Genomic DNA, 21275 nt, shown 5'->3' with positions numbered 1-21275 from the left:
TCACTGGATGGCGTGACCACAGGAGTTGGGTTTCTGCAGTACTACCTTTAGCTGAGGGACAAGAATCAGAAAATTTAGTGAATTAAGCAGAATAAGCAAGTGTGGACAAACTGATGTGAAGCAATACATCCATTTTACTACTCTCACTTCCTGTATTTGTGTCCATGCTATGTTACAAATACTGCAAAAAGTATATTTTTCTCAAAAATGTCTTTTGGTTTTTAGGTCGTAAGTATGACAAGAATGGAAATTTAGACCCCTGGTGGTCCACTGAGTCTGAAGAAAAATTCAAAGAGAAGACAAAATGCATGATTAACCAGTACAATAATTATTATTGGAAGAGAGCTGGCTTAAATGTATGTAACATGCCAGTGGCTGGAGTCCCTGATAGTTTACTTATCTTTTCATGATTACCAACCTGTTGGAATGCTACAAGTGAATGGGCTATTCATAACAAATGCTTTGAGATGAATGTAGCTGGTTTTTTGTTCATGTACTATACACGAAGTGAGCACGTTTGTTTAATTTAACTTGTTTGTCATCGTATGAGCCAAAACAAATTACAACAACAGACTCTTTGTTGAGAGGGTTAAAGTTCTTCTCATAGTGAGGTCAACAGTGGAGGCAGTGTGAGTGGGTGAAGCCAAGCAGCAGGAGTAGTCCAACGGGCATGTATGTGTTAAATGCCCTCTGATGGTGGTGTCAGCACAGAACAGTGATTGGGACTGGCTAGTGGCAGCTACCATTTTTTTTAAAGAAGAAACTAATAATGGGTTTTAGATCCATTTAGCAACCCCACCCAATAAATCAGAAAATAAATTAACATTATAATGTGGAGACACAAGCTACAGCTTATTTCCCATTCAACTCTTGCTATTTTTTCCATGTACATGTGGACATGTTGCTGATCAAATGAATCAAATACTAAACAATCGTTCACAGCAACTGCAGGGTTGAAAAAAGAAACAGAAATAGAAATGAAATGTGTGTATTAGCTATCAGAAGCATGGGCTCCTCGGAATATGTGCGGGTTTAAACTGTAAGTTTCTTGAATGGAGCATAAATAGGGACCCTGGGTGTGGAATTCTGGCCCGACTGCTATAATTTGCAGAACTCCCGTTGACTTCTATGGGGCCAGGATTTTAACCTCATTTTTACAGTTAAATCCATATCCTTAAAACCCAATTTCTACTCCCTGTTTTCACATTTCAAAAGCAGAATTAACTCACCTGCTTTTGCACCTCCTCACAATAAGTTGTTAAAGATATTGTTAGTTGTTCATCAGCTGAGGGCTAATGATGATGTGCCACTGACCAATCAGCAATCCAATGGCTCAAGTTTGCAGTGCTGGATATCAGCCAATTTACAAATAAAATACCTCCAGCTGTTTGTTAAGCATCTCTGCTGCCACCATCATCACCACAAGAGAGGTATCACTTAAGACACAGAAGATGTTGTGGAGGAGCTGCTGGAACTCCCCCACTGGTTCCATGCTGATGCTATTGGCCCATCCATCAATCTTTTGCTTTCTGGAGGTCCTGACCGTGGTTAGGAGGATTTGGACCCTCCCCATCTGTGAAGTTGTAGGAACTGCTGCTAGTGGACAATCATGTCATCTACAGGACTTCACTGAGGTGGAGATATTTAGTTTTTCCTTTCCTGTGAAGCATCATATTGCACTTTAAGATAGGTTCATTTTTGTTATTTTTCAGGGCGTGCACACACACAGATAAAAATATAAAATACCTCTTTTGAAACATTGGAATGTAAAACTACTTTATTTCTTAGAATTCAGAATGATACACACAAACCCACGCACAGAGAGACAAAGCAGGCTGCTCCCTAAGGCAGAGGCACAACTCTCCCAACTTTGTTCTAGGCTAGCTTTTTCCTGACTAACTGCTGCTCCCAGATTACACACTTCCGTACAGAGTCCCCAAGCATGCAAGCAGGATCAGGAAACGCTTTCCCCCCACTCATAAGGTGAAAGTTTGCAATTCCAACACAGTCTTCTATACACCACAATTTTGAACACCTTTTTGTGGGGAGGGGGAGGGAAATCTCAGGTTTTTTCCTCTTTTTTGGAGCTTCTGTTTGAAAGGATGGACATCCAAAGAACTCTTTCTTTCCTATATATTTTACATCTTTAGCACTGATACGTTATGCAGTTTATCAATATGGGATCAGTTTACTTTTATCAGGTATCTTTTCCTCCCCAACTCCTTTTTCAATTTGAAATGAAAAGGTCTCCAAAAAGGTGCTTAATGAAAGAAGTAGATATGGAAATAGATATAGTTTCAGACTTTGCCAACACCAAAGAGCTCTGGAGTTAAGACATTCTCTTGTTCTCCCATCACTATCCCTTTTAGCCACAGCAGTTTTAGCGATCTGATACAGAATCCATTGAAGTCAATGGAAAGACTCCCATTCTCTCCAAAGGCCTTTGAGTAGACCATTGTGCCACTGATAATTTGTCCTGTCCTAAATTTCAAACTGTTGCTTCATACCATGTTATCAGCTGTTGGTTTGGAATCATATTTTAATTAATTTGATTCTAAACTTGATCCTGTGGTTCTTAACATGCCTATTTTAGTATAAAGAGTTGGAGGAAAAAAACTAATGAATTACCAGTACAATCTGATAACTCAAAAACCCTTATAGGTCTGGTGATAATAGATAGTGCTCTACTCCACAGAAAACGAGAGGTTCTTTCAAATGATATTAAATATTGTAATATCAGGATATTGGGTTTATCAGCATTTTGATGACACCGATTTTTGTAACATGATTTTTTTTATGGTTGCTGGAAGCAATATTAGAAAAAAGAACTTGAACCTTCTTTCTAGATTAGTAAAAAGCATTTTGTACACTACCCTTTTCAATTCTCTCCTTGACATCTACTTTTAATTCTACTGTTTTATGTTATACTTTGATAGTTACTGTCACTCCAGTAGTAGATAGAGAAAGTTATGTGGAGAAATAAATGTAATTTGTCAAATAAGAAGAAAACTTTGCAAATTTCCAGATCTAACTAGAGTAGCACACACATGGATGGAAAAAAATATTGATACTCAAATCAAATTTCACAGACCAGATTCTCAGATGCATTGTTTCTGCTTCATGAGTTCTAAACTTGGATCTAACCCTAGAGCCAGAGTAACTGGCCCCAGGAGAATACAGAGATGGTATGAGTATAGGTTTGATTTTTCGCATTGGAAAGCAATTTTCTTCATCAGAGCTATTCATTTACACTAGCTGAGGATCTGGCATATAATCTGTTTGATTTTTTCCTATCTGTATATATAGGCTGGCCTTGAAATGCAGTTTAGAAACAGATCAAATGAATTATGTTCTTCCTTTCTGCAAGGTAAAAGGGAAGAGGACTTTGGCAGAAAACATTGCAGACAATGGAGGTGTGCGAGAGGCTTTCAGGGTAGGTGTAAGATTCCCAGTGGTATGCAAGAGCATGCGTACCAACCTCAGGGAGCAGACTGTTAAAAACCAAGGCACAATCCCCTAATTGCTTGTGAGTTCTAAACTTGGATCTCACTAACCAACTGCACCAAGTGCAAGCTTCTCAGGCACTTTAACAGCTTTAACATGGAGTCACAGACCATCCCCTTGGATACTCCGGTCTGTCTCATTAGCCAGGTGAGCGTCTCTCTGTGACAGATGGCCTCTTACACCAAGAATCACAGCCAAATGCAGGTTAATTCTAATCCCAAAGAGCCAGTCACTTACCCCAGGTCAATTGCACTTTGGGTTTCACACCAAGACAATGCTTGTAACCAATCCTACAGTAAACTATCTGAAGATTAATTAAGGGAAAGGGAAAATAGGGAATTATTTACAAGGTTAAAGCAAGCAACATAGACACATGAATTATTACAGTCTTAGATTTCAAAAGATAATATAGGCTGCTATAGTCAGCAAGCTCTATTTGACCTTTAGGGGTAACCCCAGGTTAAGCAGCTGAGGATCTTTTGCTTATGCGCAGAAACACCTTCCATCCCCTAACCACAAGTCTAAGCAACATAGAGATATCTAGTTCCTTTTTGTTGTTGTTGTTTTTAATTCCCCTCCTGCCATGTGCTCTGAGCTGAAAAACTCAGCTGATGGGAGGAGTCCACTTACATGACTCATCTTCTCGGGGCCAGAACAACAATAAGAATCTTTGGTCCTTTTGCTGGCAACTCCTCAGTCCAGATGTGGGGAGTTTCCAGTTGTAAAACCCACCCAATCTAGTATCAATGGGCCTCCTCTTTCTGGAGGGGCATAACCATTTCTATAGAAGAGCAGGTCTTCAAACTAATTAATGTCCCTCTCCTGTGGCAATTCATACAGTCCCAGAGGCTCACCATAACCACTCACATATTACATTACAATATGGAACACAGATATTACAAGTAAGATTAATGCATTCAGCAATTCACAAGCATTTGATAGAGGCTAAACACTCTTATAATTTGAACACCTGTTTTATCAGTATTAATCCACAAGTGATCCAGACAAATTCCAGCTATGTATCGGTTAGTGTCCAGTTGAGACATGGGGACCTTGGCATGAGCTGGCACCTGGCATGCCAGTGTCAGAGTGGGCGGTTGTTTTATTTCTTTGTGCTTTGGGGAAAAAAAATTGAAACACAGTATTGTAAAAACTGCTGTTGAGCTCGGTATCTACTGAACAGTACTCACTGTACCTCTCTAATCAGGCCTATAGGAAATGGATTGAAGAAAAGAGGCAGGGAGAAGAGGAGGCTTTGTTACCAGGCATTGAATTCACCCACAATCAGCTCTTCTTTCTCAGTTACGCTCATGTGAGTACTAGAAAATGCATTTTCAAGTTGATGTATCCACTAGGTTGCTCTACAATCTGCTTGGTTTAAAAATAACACCCCCACCCTCCCCAACCTTTTCTCCAAAACAAGAGATTTTAATGGGTTGAATAAAGACTCCTTTTTCTAAACTTACAATTTTTTTTTCTCCTTCTCCCACTGTATCCTCTCAAGGATCTCACTCATCTCATCCCCAAACTTTTATGTCCCCTTTTTCTTTGCAACTTACTGGCTCCTCTACCTCTCCCACTGAAATGATTCCAGCTCTTGAATGTAGTTGTCACGACAGCCATATCCCTCTCTCTTGTAAACCTCTTCCTCTCAATAGCCTTCAAGCCTTCATCCTCTCTGCCAACTTTTCAATCACTTCCCCTTCAGTTTCCCACCTGAATAGGACTTTGTAGGGTTTCAGAGGTTTGACAGTCTGACTTCTGGAGCCTCAGACTACTGTAGTAAATGCAATGGGTCTTAAGCCTGGTATATTGGGCATGTGTTCAGTGACACCAAGCAATGGAAGAGAGAGAAATCTTGGAAAGTTTGTTCACTTTGTCTGCTGTACATTAAGATTGCCTTCTGGTGCCCTTTGTATATTCAGCGTGCTTTTAGAAAAGAGGCATCGGTATGGACATTAAATATCCTTGAATTCATCTTATTTCATACAAAGGATTAGGTGCTCGACCAACTCACAAGGTCTGTTAGGGTGTACTGGGTATAATAGAGAAGGGGATAATTCAGTATTTGTCTATATTGTCCATAACCCCCTTTTTGGTCACTCATAATTGGGTCAGATATTACCTTAAGAGTTGAAAATTGAGGGGCATTAAAAGAAACTTGGAAAATACATCAGGAATCAGTGTTGAAAATAATGAAGTAATGTGTTAAGTAATATCTACAGTTGCTAGGACAAGAAACATCATGATATCACATCTTTAATATACACTTTAGAGGTTTAAAACCAAGAAGATTCACAGTGGTTAAAAGGGAGGAGAAAGAGAGTTCCAGATGGTGCAGCACAAGACAAGAGGCGACCCTCAATTACAGTGACTCTCAAGGGAAAGGACAATCAAGGAAGTTAGGATTAGATGAGCAGATGGGGAGCAGCAATGGTTAGAGACTTGAATCCCTGGAGAGTGTTTGAAAATCAGAGTTGTTTTAAATTAGATACAGAGAAGACTAGGAAGCCAGTGGAGGTGAAGGAAAATGGGTGTGGTATTGTTCCTGCCCATCTCATGTATATTATAGTAATACATGTAGCAGGGTCAGCTACATTTTGAAAAATGTGTTCCCCAAATAATGTACATGTTTGTCTTTTCTTCGTTAGGTGAGATGCAATTCCTTTAGACCAGAGTCAGCAAGAGAGCAAATCTATACTGGAGTTCACAGCCCTCCTCAATTCAGGTAGAGTAAATAATATATCTGTTTAAGGTACACAGCCGTAACTAGGGCGGGGCAAGAGGGGCAACTGCCCAGGGTGAAGAGCTGGTGGGGGCGCAAAAATGGGGCAGAGCAGGATCAGGCCCAGCTGCGGCAGCCCCCCACCCCACAGAATTGAGCCCAGCAGTGTTGGCCGGAGTCCATGGGCATAGTTGGGGGCGCCGGGGGCATTGCCCCCCCAAACAGAGGCCCAGGTTGGAAGTGGAGGAGGTGGTATGGAGCTGCTTCTCCTGCTGAGTGCTCGTGCCTCTGCAGCTGGACACCGCCTCCTGGGTCCTAGTGCCAGTGGTCTTCCCCGTCTACATTTGGTGGCTGCTCTATATGGCCACCATCCTGTTTTCTGTACAATGGTAAGTGCACACGGGGGGCATATTGGGGAAAGGGGATGAGGTCGGGGAAAGAGTGGGGAAGGAAGGGGATGGGATAGTGCAGAGGACAGTGGGGAAGGGGAATGAGATGAGGAAGAGAAAGGAATAGGGAATGGGCAGGGGGGTGGGGATGTGGGAGTGGTGGGAGGGGGCTGGGGCTAGGGGATGGTATGGGGAAGGGAAGAGGATAGGGGAATGGGCGGTGGGAAGCAGGAGCCCCACACGCAGCATCCCCTTGGCAGCAGCTGGGACTCCCCTGTTAAGCCAGCCAATCCCTCCCCAGAACTGGCAGCCCACCTTCAGTGGGTACCCTTGCCACAAGTACCCCCTCCAGCGCCCCCCAAATACCCTCTCCAGCTCCTTCCCCCACCCCCAGCAGTGTCCTTTATTTGGGAACTTGAAATATGGTAACCCTAGGGGCCGCTCCATTCTCACAGGCTTGGTTTCTGGAGCTGGCGGGAGCAAGTCCGTCCTGCCAGCAGCCACCTGTCCCCCAATGGTTGGGGTGGGCACCGGGCTTACATGGCTGAGCTCAGACCTCGGGCTGCGTGACCGCGAGCCCGGCCGCCAGAAGCAGCTGGCTCAGGGAGCAGGGCAGAGAGGGTTGCCGGGCAGCTAACCAGAGCGCCGGCTCTCACAGCATGGAGAGCCAGGGGCCCAAGCAGTCCAGGTGGCTCCCAATAGCTTTTGAGCTGCCAGCTCCTGGCAGGAGGCAGTGGTTTTCAACCTGTGGGGCACATTGCCCTAGGGAGGTGCACCCCACAGTGTGAAAATCTCTGTGCTAAATGGGAGGCAGAAATCTGGGGAGACACATGAGCCCGTGTGCTACCCCCCCCCCCCCCCCACCCTCCACACATCACTTCTAGGAGGCTGGAACAATTTTTATAGTGGGGATGCTGCAGATGGAAACTGTGAGAACCATGTATTTGGTGTTTGTTATTACTACTTCAAGCCAGGGGGTACAGCAGCACCCCCAGCATCCTGCACCACTGGTGCAACTATGATTGTTTGCCCTGACACTAAATGCTTAGTTACGACTCTGCTAAGAGACAATATAGTGTCTAAGTGCAGAAATACAGGACATTGAAAGAGGTAAAGGAATCAATACAAAAGTGGGCGCTGCTCTCATTGTTCTAGCATTTATTTATTTGTACTTGAATATTTTTATTATCTCCACTTCTGTTATTGGGGATAGGCGTCTGCAAAAATGTGGGTTTTGCACCAGTCTTGGAAAGTGGTCAGACTAGATCTTCTTCTGATCTCTTTTGGGGGGTGTTCCATAGTCCAGGCCTAGAATCTAAAACAGCTTGTTTGCCTCTGGTCTCTGTGAATCTCAGGTTGCTCATGGAAACTTTCCATGTCCCTGAGGACCACAGTGGTTTTGGGCAAAAGCATTCTCAGCTGATGTTATCAGGTTATGGAACAAACTTCCAGAGAAGAGTAGGTGAATCCAGAATCTGACCATCTTCAGGATATGCTGAAAAGCCTTCCCCTTCAAAAGGCATCTTTTTACCATAAGACTGGCACTCAACAGTGACATTCCTGTGAAATTAATAAAATCTGACAAATCAAAACCAACAACCCTACCTCAAGCAGTGGTTTTACCTCAAGAAGGGAGAAGTCCCAGAGATTCCACTAGGGACTTAGTTATTGCTATCAATTTTACATGGAAGGTCTCAGATACTGTGGTGAGGGATGGCAATATAAAACCCTATGGATACATGATTTCATCCTTGAATAGTCTTTCCTCACTATGTACTATTTGCCATTAGTTCTATTTGTTAACTGTAACTAAATTTTCAATAATTAGCAGTGGCTGTTCATTTGCAATAGCCGTGTCTCTAAGTGGCTGATACTGCAAGCAGAACTTGAAGTGACTTCAAAGTTTCTAAATGCAGGCCCTGAATATGTATCTGATATCTTAATGTTCACTGATGTTTTATTTGCAGCCTAATAGTATATTGTAGTTCTCCCCAAAAAACTGACCTTTAGGCATTTTTTGCACTGCAAGTATCCCTACCAGCAGAAAGTCCAATCAGTGTGATGGGAATTTCTTTTCCACCACACTGAGCTACATTGAAAGCCTGATTGTATGCAATGGAGAAAAAGTGCTATTTCACTGCAGACCCAAGATGAAAGAGACACATGATTAATTGCTTAGTAGATACATTTCTGCCTTTAGCCCAGACTTTCGCTTATTTTAGTACCATTTCAAACTTCACATTAGTAAGCATTAAGAGGCTAAAAAATACTAGGAGTAAACAAAATGTAGTTTTAGCAATGGTAAAATAATCCTAGCTGACATCATGAAATAAGGGAGGTCAGGAAAGAGAAGTCAAGAACTATGTGCATAGAGAGAGGGAACTATTGTCTCAACTGGAGGTGGTCTCTTCAGGTTGGAATGTAGACATTGCCAGGACAGTGTAAGGGAGTCTGTACTCCTGTTTTCTGTGCAGCACTTGCAGGGCCAGCCCACAACATTTTGGCACCTGAGGCGGGGAGCTCAAATGACACCCTTATACCCCCTCGCTTGGGCCAAAATTTTGAAAGGTCTCAATTCTGCCTTCTTCCTGTTCTACTCCTCTCATGGTACTGCTCTGCTACCTACCCCAATAAAGGAGAACTAACAACTTAAAATGCCTTGTTCAAAAATTTTAAGTAACACTTAACTTTCAAACACCTGAACAGCAAATGTAACTTTTCTTGTCTGTATAGTAAACACTGGCATTTCTATCTGTTAGAATAATCAAAGTGGTGCTTTCTGTGCCTTCTTGGTTGCAAATATTTGAACTGCTTCCTGAAGGTCCACAGTCTGGGCCAGCTCATGCTCTATTGAGATGGTTGCAAGGCTGACCAGCCTCTCCCATGTCATTGTGGAGCATAGATGTGTTTTTATTAACTTCAGCTTGGAGAAGCTGCGTTCTCCCCTGGCAATTGTTACAAGAAGTATTAGAAGTATGCGCAGAGCAACAAAAGCATTTGGAAAGAGGGTGATCATCTTATTTGTGCACATATATCCCAGAACAGCCTTTGGAGTTGATCCTGCTGAAATGTACCTTGAAAGGGCTTTCAGTTCATCACCTAAATCACTTGAATCAATATCGCACATGTCATCATGTATCAACATTGTCTCTAGTGCCCTGCATTGCTGGTGAGGGTCTTCTTTGGGTATAGTGAGGAGTTTTGAAATATCATACAACATCTCAAATATACCGCTGTGTTCCTTGAGCTGCATGAAACGTTTTTCAACTGCCTGTATTGCACAATCTAGCACCTGGTTAAAGAATTCAACTTTGAATTGTTGTTTGGGGTCTCTTATGGGATTATCCCGTGCCTCGTAATCAAAATGTCTTCTTCGGTGATTCTTGTATTCTTGAATGGGTGGGAAAATAGCTTCAGTGTGAAGTTCCTCTGCCAACTTCTGTGCACTCTTCAGAATGTTTTGAAATCCCTCGTCTGACCGTTAAGACTGTAGGTATGACTTTGCTTTGTCCAGTTGTTCCATTGCTCCAGATATATCAAGGTCAACACCTTGGAGTCTCTTGCTTACAACATTTATTTCAAACGGTGTGTCATGCCACAACACTAAGCCACACAGAAATTTGAAGTTATATATGTTTCTAGTGATTCCATTTCCCTCTGCTACTGTTCTCCCATGAACAGTTCCTGTCATAGCATTATCCTCCATAATGGCAACTATCTATCTTCCCAATTTGGTGTTTGATAGGCTTTATCGCCTCCACTTGACTTTCCCATCATGTGGCACTCAGTGGTTTCAGTGTCAAAGAGGATGTTCCCAGATGCTGCTTCAAAATTTGCCATCGATGAGTTGATGCAGAGAAAAATACATAAATGCTTTGAATTACATTTAAAAATTCAGCAGCCTCACTAGAAGCTGATGCTGCATCACTGACCACCAATGAATGAGAACTGCATGGGACAAATAAAGCTCGAGGGTTTAACTCTCGGATCCGTGTCTGCACTCCTGTGTTCTTTCCTCTCATGTTGGCACCATTATCATACCCCTGACCTCTCATGTCAGCTATCGCAATTCCCGTAACTTCCAACTTTTTAAGAAGCACATTTGTAATACCAGCTCCTGTAGTATCATCAATGTCAATAAATTCTAGAAAATGCTCTCTGTCAGTCACCATTGCAGGGACATTTTCACTAGGTTCTGTTGTTGTTACAAAATGCACCATTAAAGTCATTTGTTCCATATGGCTGATGTCAGGTGTGCAGTCAAGAATAACAGAGTAATATCTTGCTGACTTCAGATCTGCCACAATCTTCTGTTTGGCTTTTGTTGCCAATAACTGTATGATCTCATTTTGAATTGTTTTTCCAAGGTAGTGGTGTGTGTACATTTCTTGGGTAGTGACTCTTCTTAGATGCTCCTGGAGTACAGCATCAAACTCAGCCATCAGCTCCACAATTTTAAGGAAGTTTCCATTGTTTGTGACATACAGATGATCGAAGTGCCACGCATTGCTAGGTTTTGGATAGCAAGCATTCTCACAATGAGCCTTTTCAGAACATTTTGCTAGTAAAGAGACTCTGATGCAATCTTCTCTTGATGCTGATCATCTATGGTGGCCTTTAACCTTAGTCTCATCTCAAGCTCTTTCCACCTATGGAATGCTCTCTGCTGATTTGCTGCCTTCTCATGGCATGCCAGATTTCTAGCCAGATTTTTCCAGTCCTTTGTTCCTGTAGAACCCAATGTGGCTGGAACATTAGACTGGAAGAGTTTGCAACAAAAACAGTATGCAGCATTCTGGGTTTTTGAATGCATAAGCCATGGCCTCTCCACTTTGTCACCATTGGGGATTTCACACCAGTAATGTGTTGGATGGAAACTTCTATTTTCATTGTCTTTGGGGAACATGATGTTTTTCACTTGCTATGGCCCATGCAGGACAAGGAAGTCCCTCAGGCTACTGCTCAAGTGGGTCCACTGTCCTGGATCATCTAGACTTAAGGAACTAAACACAGCAGCAGCTGTTTCTTGTGCCTCCACCGCACTTTTCTCTGATCTACACTTTTCTTCAGGAATGTGCATGGTTACATCCATTTGAGATGGAGATATGGATGCTGCAGTAGCTGTCAGGTCACCTGCACTCCGACTACCTGGAAGATCAGGCATCTCCTCACCACTCACATCCTCACTGGGGCCAGAAGGCTCACCGTGAACATTCGTGTCTATGTATCTCAGGAGAGCTCCTTCCTGCTTAGATAGAAAAGCTTCCTTTGCTTTCTTTCTTTTTCTGAATGCTGCCCCAGAGGGGCATTTTCTTCTTTCACTCGTGACTGCTGTTCTGTGCCAGCTATAGTGGTTCTCAACACTCAATTGAAGGGGACAAATAAGCAGGCTGGTAGCAGGGTCTGAGTGAGGGAAGATATCAGCGTCTTAAGGGCCTAACTGGCTCCTACTACTTCAGTTGACTGCCTGTTCTCCTCAAGTGGGTTCAGGGAAGCAGCAGGAAACAGGAAGCTCCCTGAGAAGCTGGTGTTAATCAGTCCAGGCTCCTAGGGGTGCTAGGGAGGTACATAAGAGGCTCCTTCTCCTCTCTCTTCCTGCAGCTCCTGCTGCTTTCTGTTATTCCCTCTCACCTTTTCTCCTGCCTGCCTGTGACATGCAAATTTGTGAAACGTTCCATATTGCTATGTCTCTTGTGCCTTCCTTCCTCTAGCACAGCACTGTGCATCTAGAGCAGAGAGAATACATTTGCACCAGAAGCAGACACAATTTTCTACACTCTGGGTCCTAGTGGCATGCCCCCCTCCCCCCAAGTCTGGCACCTGAGGCGGCTGCCTCAGTTCGCCTCATGGTAAGGCCAGCCCTGTGCGCTTGTTTGTTGAGTGACAAAAGACAAATTACATTCCATTAGCCTGTTAATCTGGCACCTTGTCTGAATGGTATGAGCTAGATTTGGATACCCTTACTCTGTAAAATAGCATTTTATTCTACAAAATCCCACTGACTTCACTGGAGTTTCTTGCAGAGTGAGGTCCTTCTCAATGCTTTGGGTAAAACAATGTTGGCCCTATGTTAATTTAGAGGAAAACTTTCCCTGAAATTCAAAACTTTTCCAATGCTTGAGAATAAAGAGAACAGAAAATGTAACTTCCACAAATAGAAACAAATCTGAAACTTTAAAGTTCAGCAGAATTCTGCAGGATCTGGGATGTATAATTTCAAATAACTCAGATGTTGTGTTTTGTTTCTTTCTTTAGAGTTATTGGTGCAATGAGCAACTTCGAGGAGTTCCGTAAAGCTTTCAATTGCCCAGTAAATTCAATCATGAATAGAGGTTCAGAATCCTGTCGGCTATGGTAGATGGTCTTTTTAAATCCGGTGCCAAGAGAGGGTTTTTTTATATCTATATATATAAACTGCTGTTTCTGAACTCTAACCCACTGCTACAGCTTCAGAGCAACATTCAGCAATATAGAGAGGTTTTATTTTTTTAATGCATCTTCATCATCTGGCCGGGTGACCTGCACAGATCTAATCATTGTCTGTTTATGGTTTGGAAGCTTTAAAAATTGGACAAGAGAAAGGAGAGGATTCAGGAAAAAAATTGACACTCCATGATTGGATTGCTGTTGATGGATTGCTGCCGTTACTCATTTTACTTCCTGATTTATAGTTTAGCAAGAGCAAAATGGTAGAATCCAATTTTAATCTATTGCTTTGCAGGAGGGCTTAGCAAAATGTTCCCATACAAAATTCAGTCCTTCCAGATTTCTTTAGTTCATGAGAACTGTTACGTAGCCAGCGCTGATCTCCTGTGCAATACAGCATTTTGATAACATGCATTGTCATTGCACAGCATGCCATAAATGATTTTGCATGATGTTAAGACACTAGATCTTATATACATTCAATTTAAGAAGTCAGATCAATGCCTGAGGTTGGAGTAGCTACTCATTGTTTCCATCCACATTGACTAAACACAAAGATTACTTGTCAAATCCTGGGTGTTCTTCATGAGTGCCTTAATACAGATGCTCCCCGACTTACGCAAGCGTTCCATTCTGGAATGCATTGCATAACTCGAATTTTGCGTTAGTCGGGAATGTATACCTGACAGTTAACACCCCCCCCCAAACCTATTTGTAGCTTCTGGAACTTTTCCCGTAAGTCGGGTTTGCGTAACCTGGAGGGCGTCTGTAGCACTGTATGGCGAAAATCTATGAGTAGAAATGAGGCTAGGTCAGGGAATCCCTGTCATTGGGAAACACTAGAATAACTGCATTATTATGTGTAGTCTTGATTCCTGTTCCTAACAGGCACACATTTACACACATGGGTGTATTTCACTCTTGTATACAGGGCCTGAACAAGGAGGCTGCACCATTCACATCTCATGAAAGCCCCAAGCACTACCTAAGTCCTACTTGAGCCCCATGGGCTAGGGTTTAAAGAGATGTATGTGGTGCACATGTAACACCGAGAGACCCCGGTCGTTGGCGGGCGGGATCGAACGTGGGGCCTCTGGAGCTTAGTGCAGGAGTCTCTACCACATGAGGTAACAGCCATATAGCATTTAGCTAAGGCTGTAGCAGACTCCTTAATCTCTCTCTAAGTGGTCTCGGTGCCACTAGATGGGACAGAACACCACACCCAGAAGGTGTGTGGGTTACACACAGACTTGTGCTCAGTACCAGCGCTAGGCATAAGTGGACTAAGCAATTGCTCAGGGCTTCAAGCAGCTCAAGAGGGCCCCCTATTCACTTTAGTAGTATGTGTGGTGTGTTTGTGTGAGGGGCAAAATATTCCTGCTTAGGGCCCCCAGCGGGCTATCACTGCTTCTGCTTGTACTGGCCCTCTGCACAGGGGTGAAATCCACCTGTATCCATTAGGAAAGGGGGAGATGTGACTCAAGAACTTAGCATCTACAATGTTTGGCCTGTTTGCCTCAAAGAGATATTCAGATGCAGTCAACTTTCCAGATGCGGTATGTAATCAGGCAATTAAGTTCTTCATCTGATTTCCACTGATGTTCATAAAAGCATGTTTTCTATTGTGTAAGCTATATTATGTAGTAGTTAGGAAAGAAAAGCAAACAAAAATAACCTCTTGCCCAAGGAAATATATAGAGGTGGGGTTTAGGTATACTGTACAGGGCTTACTTTCACATTGATAGAAGTTTTACTGTAGTCGTTTAAAAAAAAAATCTTCCCCTTTAAATGGTTTGGCTTTTTAAAAATATTATCAGTATAAAAACAAGGAGTAGAGGTTACTGAGTAAGGCTGATTTAAATTTTTCCAGCAAAACTGGCTTTAGTCAAAAATCCAATTTTCTATCGAATAAAATTTTTCATTACAGTTGTCTTGTTTTCTGTGTCTCTCATGAAGGGAGGTGATACACTGGGGAAATGTAGTCTGCTCACGAAGCCTAGCCTATAGAGGAGAATGGGGGCATGAGGGACCTGAACTACATCTCCCATGTGGCACTGCAACAGCATTTCTGAATCAAAATAATTTTTTTGAATAAAATATTTCACTAAAAAGTCAATTTTCTTCAGGAAGAAAAAAACATTTGCCAACTACCTCTGAATTCCTTGCCACTGAAGTGTACAGTAGTAATTTTTTTCCTGAAGTTATTTGCCAAAGATGTCATTAAGATGGCCAGTATTTCTTATAGGGCCTTTAATTGCAGAAACCAGGACTCTTTGTTTGAGTAAGTCCTATTGAATTACATGGAACTACATGCATGATAGAGTTGCTGTTAAGTTACTGGTTTTAGTAAATTGACTATTGAATACATTCATGCTCAGGACACGAATATTGACATTATTTAGGTTCACTTTGAATAAGCAGCTTAAAGTTCAGGGGTGAAATCTTGGCCCCATTGAAATCGGTAGGAGTTTTTACACTTACATAAATGGGACCAGGCTTATCTCTAGAGTATGCAAAAACAGTTTTGCAACAGTCGGTTTTCTTTGCTGCTAGGGAGTCTGGTAAATTTCTTTTGTTTGCCTAATGCTCACAGGAAAGCAGAACAAAATAATTAAACGCATTCTTAGACATATGTTAACCAAAGATAATTAAAATCATAATAATGCCTCATGAAGTCTCTTCTCACTACCACTATCTCAGTAGTGCCTTTTATAGCTCTGATCTGCTTTCCTATTGTGCCTGTGTATCACCAGTGTCTTGCTATAACAAGTGTAATATTGTCAGTCCACCAACTATGTCTATCTTGCTAAATGACTTTATCAAAAACATTTAGTTCCTGCAGCTTCTAAATTGCACTTCTGGGTAAGTTTTCGGAGAATATTGAAAAAATCAGTGTATTTCTCCTACCAACAGATGATGTTATACTTTCCAGTGCCGGGAAGGTTGGAAAAGGTCCCATTAGTGTTCTTTTCACTTTAAATGAATAACATTGTTAATATGTTTGTTCAGCCAACGTTCAAATGTTAGGCTCCAGGTCAAGATAAATGGAAAAAAATTGCTATGTACAATGCACATGCAGAATGTTTTGTAATGTGTGAATTTGAAGAGATTTTCTTTTGTTCCATGAAAAACAAAAACAAACATTTTTTTTTGCTAGTGCACATTTGGGCTCTGATCTTTGAAAAGAATTAGTCCCTGATCTTGCAAAGACTTGTGCACACCTTAAATTTTACACACTATGAGTAGTTCTATTGATCTCACTGGGATTACTCAGTGTGCAAAGTGGTGCATGTGCATAAGCCTTTGCAGGAGCAGGGTCTTACGTGCACGAGTAGCATCACGCATGAGTAGTCCCAGTGAAGACACAGTTGTACTAATCACCCATGTAAAGTTACTCCGGTGTATAAGTGATTGCACTCTGAGCTGGAGTAGAGAAAGGTTGGTTAGTTTAAACCCAGCACCTATACAAATACCATCTTTCACCTTGTGTAGGTGAACTTTTACATTCTAAAATTAGGAATAAAATGTATATGCTAAATATCTGATTTATAAACTATTTAGAAAGTTATGTATAATTTTTCATGAAGTATTGTTCAACTGGTCACACACATCAAGGGTATATTATATATTACATTACTGTGAAATATATAATTATCTCAAAAGAAATAAATGACTCAAGGGCAGAGCCACTGACTTAAAAAGCCTTTTCTGATTATGTTTTTTCATTTTGCTGGTCAGTCTATTGTATTACCTGTTTTAAGTGCAATCAATCAATAAAAAAGCCATATTGATTAAGAATTTTCCTGTGTGTGCTTTATGGCCAAAGGTGTTTAGGATCTGGCTGTTTTCAATGATAAAATGTCATATTTTTTGCAGTCAAAAGAGAATAGTTAAATTGCAATAAAAATATAATGTATGTTTGGAAACAGATTGCTGAGTATAGTCTGTGAGCTTGTGGTGAGCAGGTCACCTTTCAATGGATCTCTGCACACACACCAGGATGTGCACCACCAGATATTGATATAGGATTAGGGCCCTTACAGTTGACAAACTGCTTGATTTGCTGAGCTTCCAAGAGCTAGGAACATCCCTCCCGGTGCAAACCTCTGATTAAAAATGCCTTGAGCAATCCACTGCTTATCTGATATGGTAGGAGCCTGCTTCAGTAATCAGATAATTTTATCACATTTTAAATTTGATATATATAGATATATATTAAAAAAAAAACAACAGAATGAGAGATTCCCAAGCGATTCTGCCAACACAGCACCATGTTTTATTAATTGTATCAAAGCTGGCAGTTGAAAAGAATCGAGGTAATCCGTTACAGTAATCTGATCACAGAAACAGTTATGGTAGAATATTCATCATCCATAAGCAGTGCCGGCAGGAAGACCATTATTTGGATTTTTTTTATTAGAATATATATTTTTAGATAGCAATTGGTTTAAGGTTCATGAAGACAGGCTTCAGAAAATATGATGTGGAAATTCAGCAGGTCCCTAGCTGCTTTTTGAACTGATATTTTGGACAGGCAGGGAGTAAAAAAAGTCAGAAAGGAAAAGTTTCAAAAGTGTTTTTAAGGCATATTTTTACCCCAAATTTTAGGTTAGTAACCAGCCTCCTTCTATATGAAACGACGATGATGGTTAATATTGGGTGGTCTGTGATCCCCGTTGGTCCAGTAAGCAGCAGAGGCTTAAATGTAGAAGCATATAATATATCCTGTCACTTGGAAGCTCTGAAAGTGCTCAAAGTAAGTGCTGAATAAAACATTTTTTTTCTTAAATGTGGAAGACAAATCAATTTACACCAGAGATTTTTTTTAAATGTTCTGTTAGACTATAATGTTGCCATTTTTTGGCCCATGTGGTTAGCCAATATTGGCACCTGGCCAGGTTAGAAGGCGAACCAAGTCAGGTATTTCTTTGGTGCAATCCTGTTTATTTACAAGGAATGCACACAAAGTCTTGTTTCCATGAACACAGTAAAAACAAACAGGGAGTAGGTTCCTTGTTTACAATTTCCAAGTCTGCGTTTCCAACAAGTCCTGTGCTCCAAGGACTTTTTTCTCTGCTCCCCCACAGGACATGCTCTCCACCACTTCTTTCCCTGTCTGCTGGTTTTCTGGTTGTGCTCTCGCTCTCTCTTACAAATACTGGGACATGCATGCAACCAATCAATCCCCCAGCCCTTGCCTTGGCAGTCAGTCCACATGGAAGTCCCTCAGTCCACATTGCCAGCATCTCAGACCCTGGCTCCTGTCTATGCTATCGATGGTGGCTTCTATTTTTTCATCTATCACCCTGTAAAAGGGCATTTAATCCTTCCTTCCATGTTGCCTGAATGCAGGGTGCTTAATATGCCTATCAACTTTAACCATATTTGTCATTCATGATAGCCATTAAAAGCTTCCTGCATATAAATACTGTCATTAATTTCCCACATCAAAACCAAAGACATAAGAGTAACAGACAGTTTATTGACCACATTCCAGATTACTGCACAAAAATTAACCGAACTGTGGCACTCAGTAAGACTTGTAATGTACATAGTTTGCTGTTAGGGAGTCTGGTAAATTTAAACTAAATAGCATCAGAGACAATATTGGAAACTATATAATTTAAATTAAATCCTTCACTTCCCTCAGGCGTGTCCTAGCATAACTCATTTATGATGACATAATTGAAACCTCTGCTCCTTATGAAAAAAGTTTATATTGTAGATGACTATAGTATTGACTATTTTGCTTGACTTGAGGTTTTGAAACTGAATATTTGAGCACACAAAGTCACTGGGTGAAGAATTCCTCCAAAGCTGAGAAGCACTCCCATCTGAACATTTAGAATTCGGTATGGATATTAATATGGGAGCATGATACAACAACAGTTTAGTAAGATTAGCACATGATGGAGTGATACATTACTAGAATGTGTAGGCAATGTTCAGTTAGAATACAAGAGATAGCCATTGATGTGTCACAGGAACAATCTTACAGCCTTAACTACCATTTGAAGTTACTACCATAACAATGGCTACATACCGCAAGCTGATGCACACATGACTGAGATTAGAATGAGTTGCTTAGACTATGGGTGGAAATTTTAAAGGTACTTAGTGGAGTTAGGTGTTCAACTTCTACTTGTAATAGGATTCAGGGACCCCACCTCCTTAGATGCTTGTGAAAATCCTATCCTAGCTCTACAGTATGGGTGGGATTTTCAAAGGGACTCAGCACTGACCTAGCTTTGCTCCCACAGAATTAAGTGGGAGGTTTATCACTCTTTGAGGATAGCAATGTTAGCCACCCTAGGCGTTCCCTTACAAATACCTGGGCATGAATCCATCAGGGATATTCCAACTGATCCAGAATGATGCAAAAAGTCTCCTCAGCAACACTGGCTACTGCAAGAACATCATCCCATCCTCCCCTCTCTGCACAGGCTTCCCATAAAATACTGAGTCAAGTTAAAGGTCTTCATCTTCGAGACACTCAATGGCCTGGGCCCAGCATAGTTGAAAGATTGCCTAAAGCTCTGGGATAAAGAAAATGGTCAAAATGGAGACACTTACAATTGTTGATTTCATACCTTTAATGCTATTTTAGAGCCTAATTTATAGCCTCTCCTGTACGTTGGGAAGGGAGTTAGGTGCTCCGTACAATAACTTCCAGCAGGCAAGGTGTAGCAGGATCCATAGAACTGCTATGTTCTCTCCACCTCCTCCCCCACACAGATGATGACAAGGGGCAGTAGAGAATGATGGGGAAGTGGACTTGACTCCACTCCCCGCAACTCATGCAGTGGTTCAGCTGTGCTAGTGCATTGCTGTAGCCATGTTGGTCCCAGGATATTAGACAGACAAGCTGAGTGAGGTAATATCTTTTATTGGACCAACTTCTGTTGGCACGAGAGCAGCTATTGAGTGCTGTGCGGCTTGTCTCTCTCACCAACAGCAGTTGGGGCAATAAAATATATTACCTCCAGTGCATTGCAGCATATACAAGGCAACAGGTATAGACCCAGCATGGTTCCGGTCCCTCCCTGGAGCATGGGGAAGACTTCTGGGTAGCTCTAGAGTCATGCTGCACCACTTTGTCCCTTAGTCTGGACTAGCTGGTCTGGGCCTTAATAACTATTTTAACTATTCAACATTTAATAGAGGGAAAATATGGCATTTTCTTTTAGTTCAGCAAGGCTTTATTTTCTTACTGGTTTTGTTTTCAGTTCAGCAGCAGCCAGCAGTTTAGAAATGCAAGCACAATCATCTTTGCAAGAACAACATGTGTTGAGGCAATCAGTGTGTCTTTATCCATGCACTTATTCGGCTTTGGTTTAATAAATCTAGTAATAGGCTTCCAGAGGGAACAACGGGAAAAGAATAATTTAAAACAAAGCAGTTGAAAAGACAATGCACACACACATTGGAAAAGAGACATTCCAGTGTAGGTTTCGAGGTCTGTGCAGCTGTTTAATTCTTTACAGGATTTTAATCAACCTGATTACACTAGGAAACAAAGGAATTTTATAACAGAGCAGCAACAATCAGGCAAAAGAGAAAAAAAAATCAATGGGTGTTTTCCTGACTTAAATGCCTTTGCTTTATTTTTTTCCCCTTTCATTTTGATTTTACAAATGAGAACATCATATTAATTCATTTTAATTAAAAACCAACTATGCAGCCCTCCAGATAGAGAAGCAATTTTATTCTTTGCCCAGTATATCATTTAATCAAAGATTTCCTAAATGCTTTCAGGATTATCACTGCTGCACCATTCTGATTACCCTTGGTATAATGGCTTTCCCAGCTGCCTTGAAAAAACTGTAATTGGACATGAGCCCATCCTTTCAAGGGGGATTAGCAGCTGTGCTGCAGATACTTGTCCTTAAACTTCCAGGGCCTTATTCTCCATGCCTTGCACACTCATAGCATTTTACACTGACGTTCTGAGTTTGGGTAAGTGGCTGCTACACAAGGTGCAAGGCAGGGGAGAATGAGATCTCTTTCTCATTCAGAAAAGAACTGTGTGTGAATTGCTGCAAAGTCCTACCAGTTATGCTACCATGTAAAATTTTGCTCCATCTTACTAGAAGATGAACTCCATTAAGCACATGGGTGGTCAGGCTCCTGAGAATTGTTTTATTTACCTCAAGCACCTCTACATTATTGCAAATTAAACTGGAAACCAACAGTTCTGCTATTCAGTAGTAACAAACTCTTTTTTATCAAGT

General features: G+C 41.5%; 1 protein-coding gene across 1 annotated transcript in view; it reads left to right on the top strand.

Moving 5' to 3' along the window:
• PHEX (phosphate regulating endopeptidase X-linked) overlaps positions 1-16839 on the top strand; it is a 137344-nt gene extending 120505 nt beyond the window's left edge. Inside the window, exons 18-22 of the mRNA XM_005281535.5 lie at positions 226-356; positions 3368-3433; positions 4712-4816; positions 6156-6232; positions 12874-16839. Coding sequence (XP_005281592.2) covers positions 226-356; positions 3368-3433; positions 4712-4816; positions 6156-6232; positions 12874-12976 — 482 coding nt within the window. The 3' untranslated portion in view covers positions 12977-16839. The remainder of the gene's footprint in view (positions 1-225; positions 357-3367; positions 3434-4711; positions 4817-6155; positions 6233-12873) is intronic.
• The last annotated feature ends 4436 nt before the right edge of the window (positions 16840-21275 follow it).

The sequence above is a fragment of the Chrysemys picta genome, chromosome 1 (genome assembly GCF_011386835.1).
Source record: "Chrysemys picta bellii isolate R12L10 chromosome 1, ASM1138683v2, whole genome shotgun sequence".
Taxonomy (NCBI): Eukaryota; Metazoa; Chordata; order Testudines; family Emydidae; genus Chrysemys; species Chrysemys picta.
Note: the sequence above shows the minus strand (reverse complement) of the source record. Positions and strands in the feature narration are given on the sequence as shown.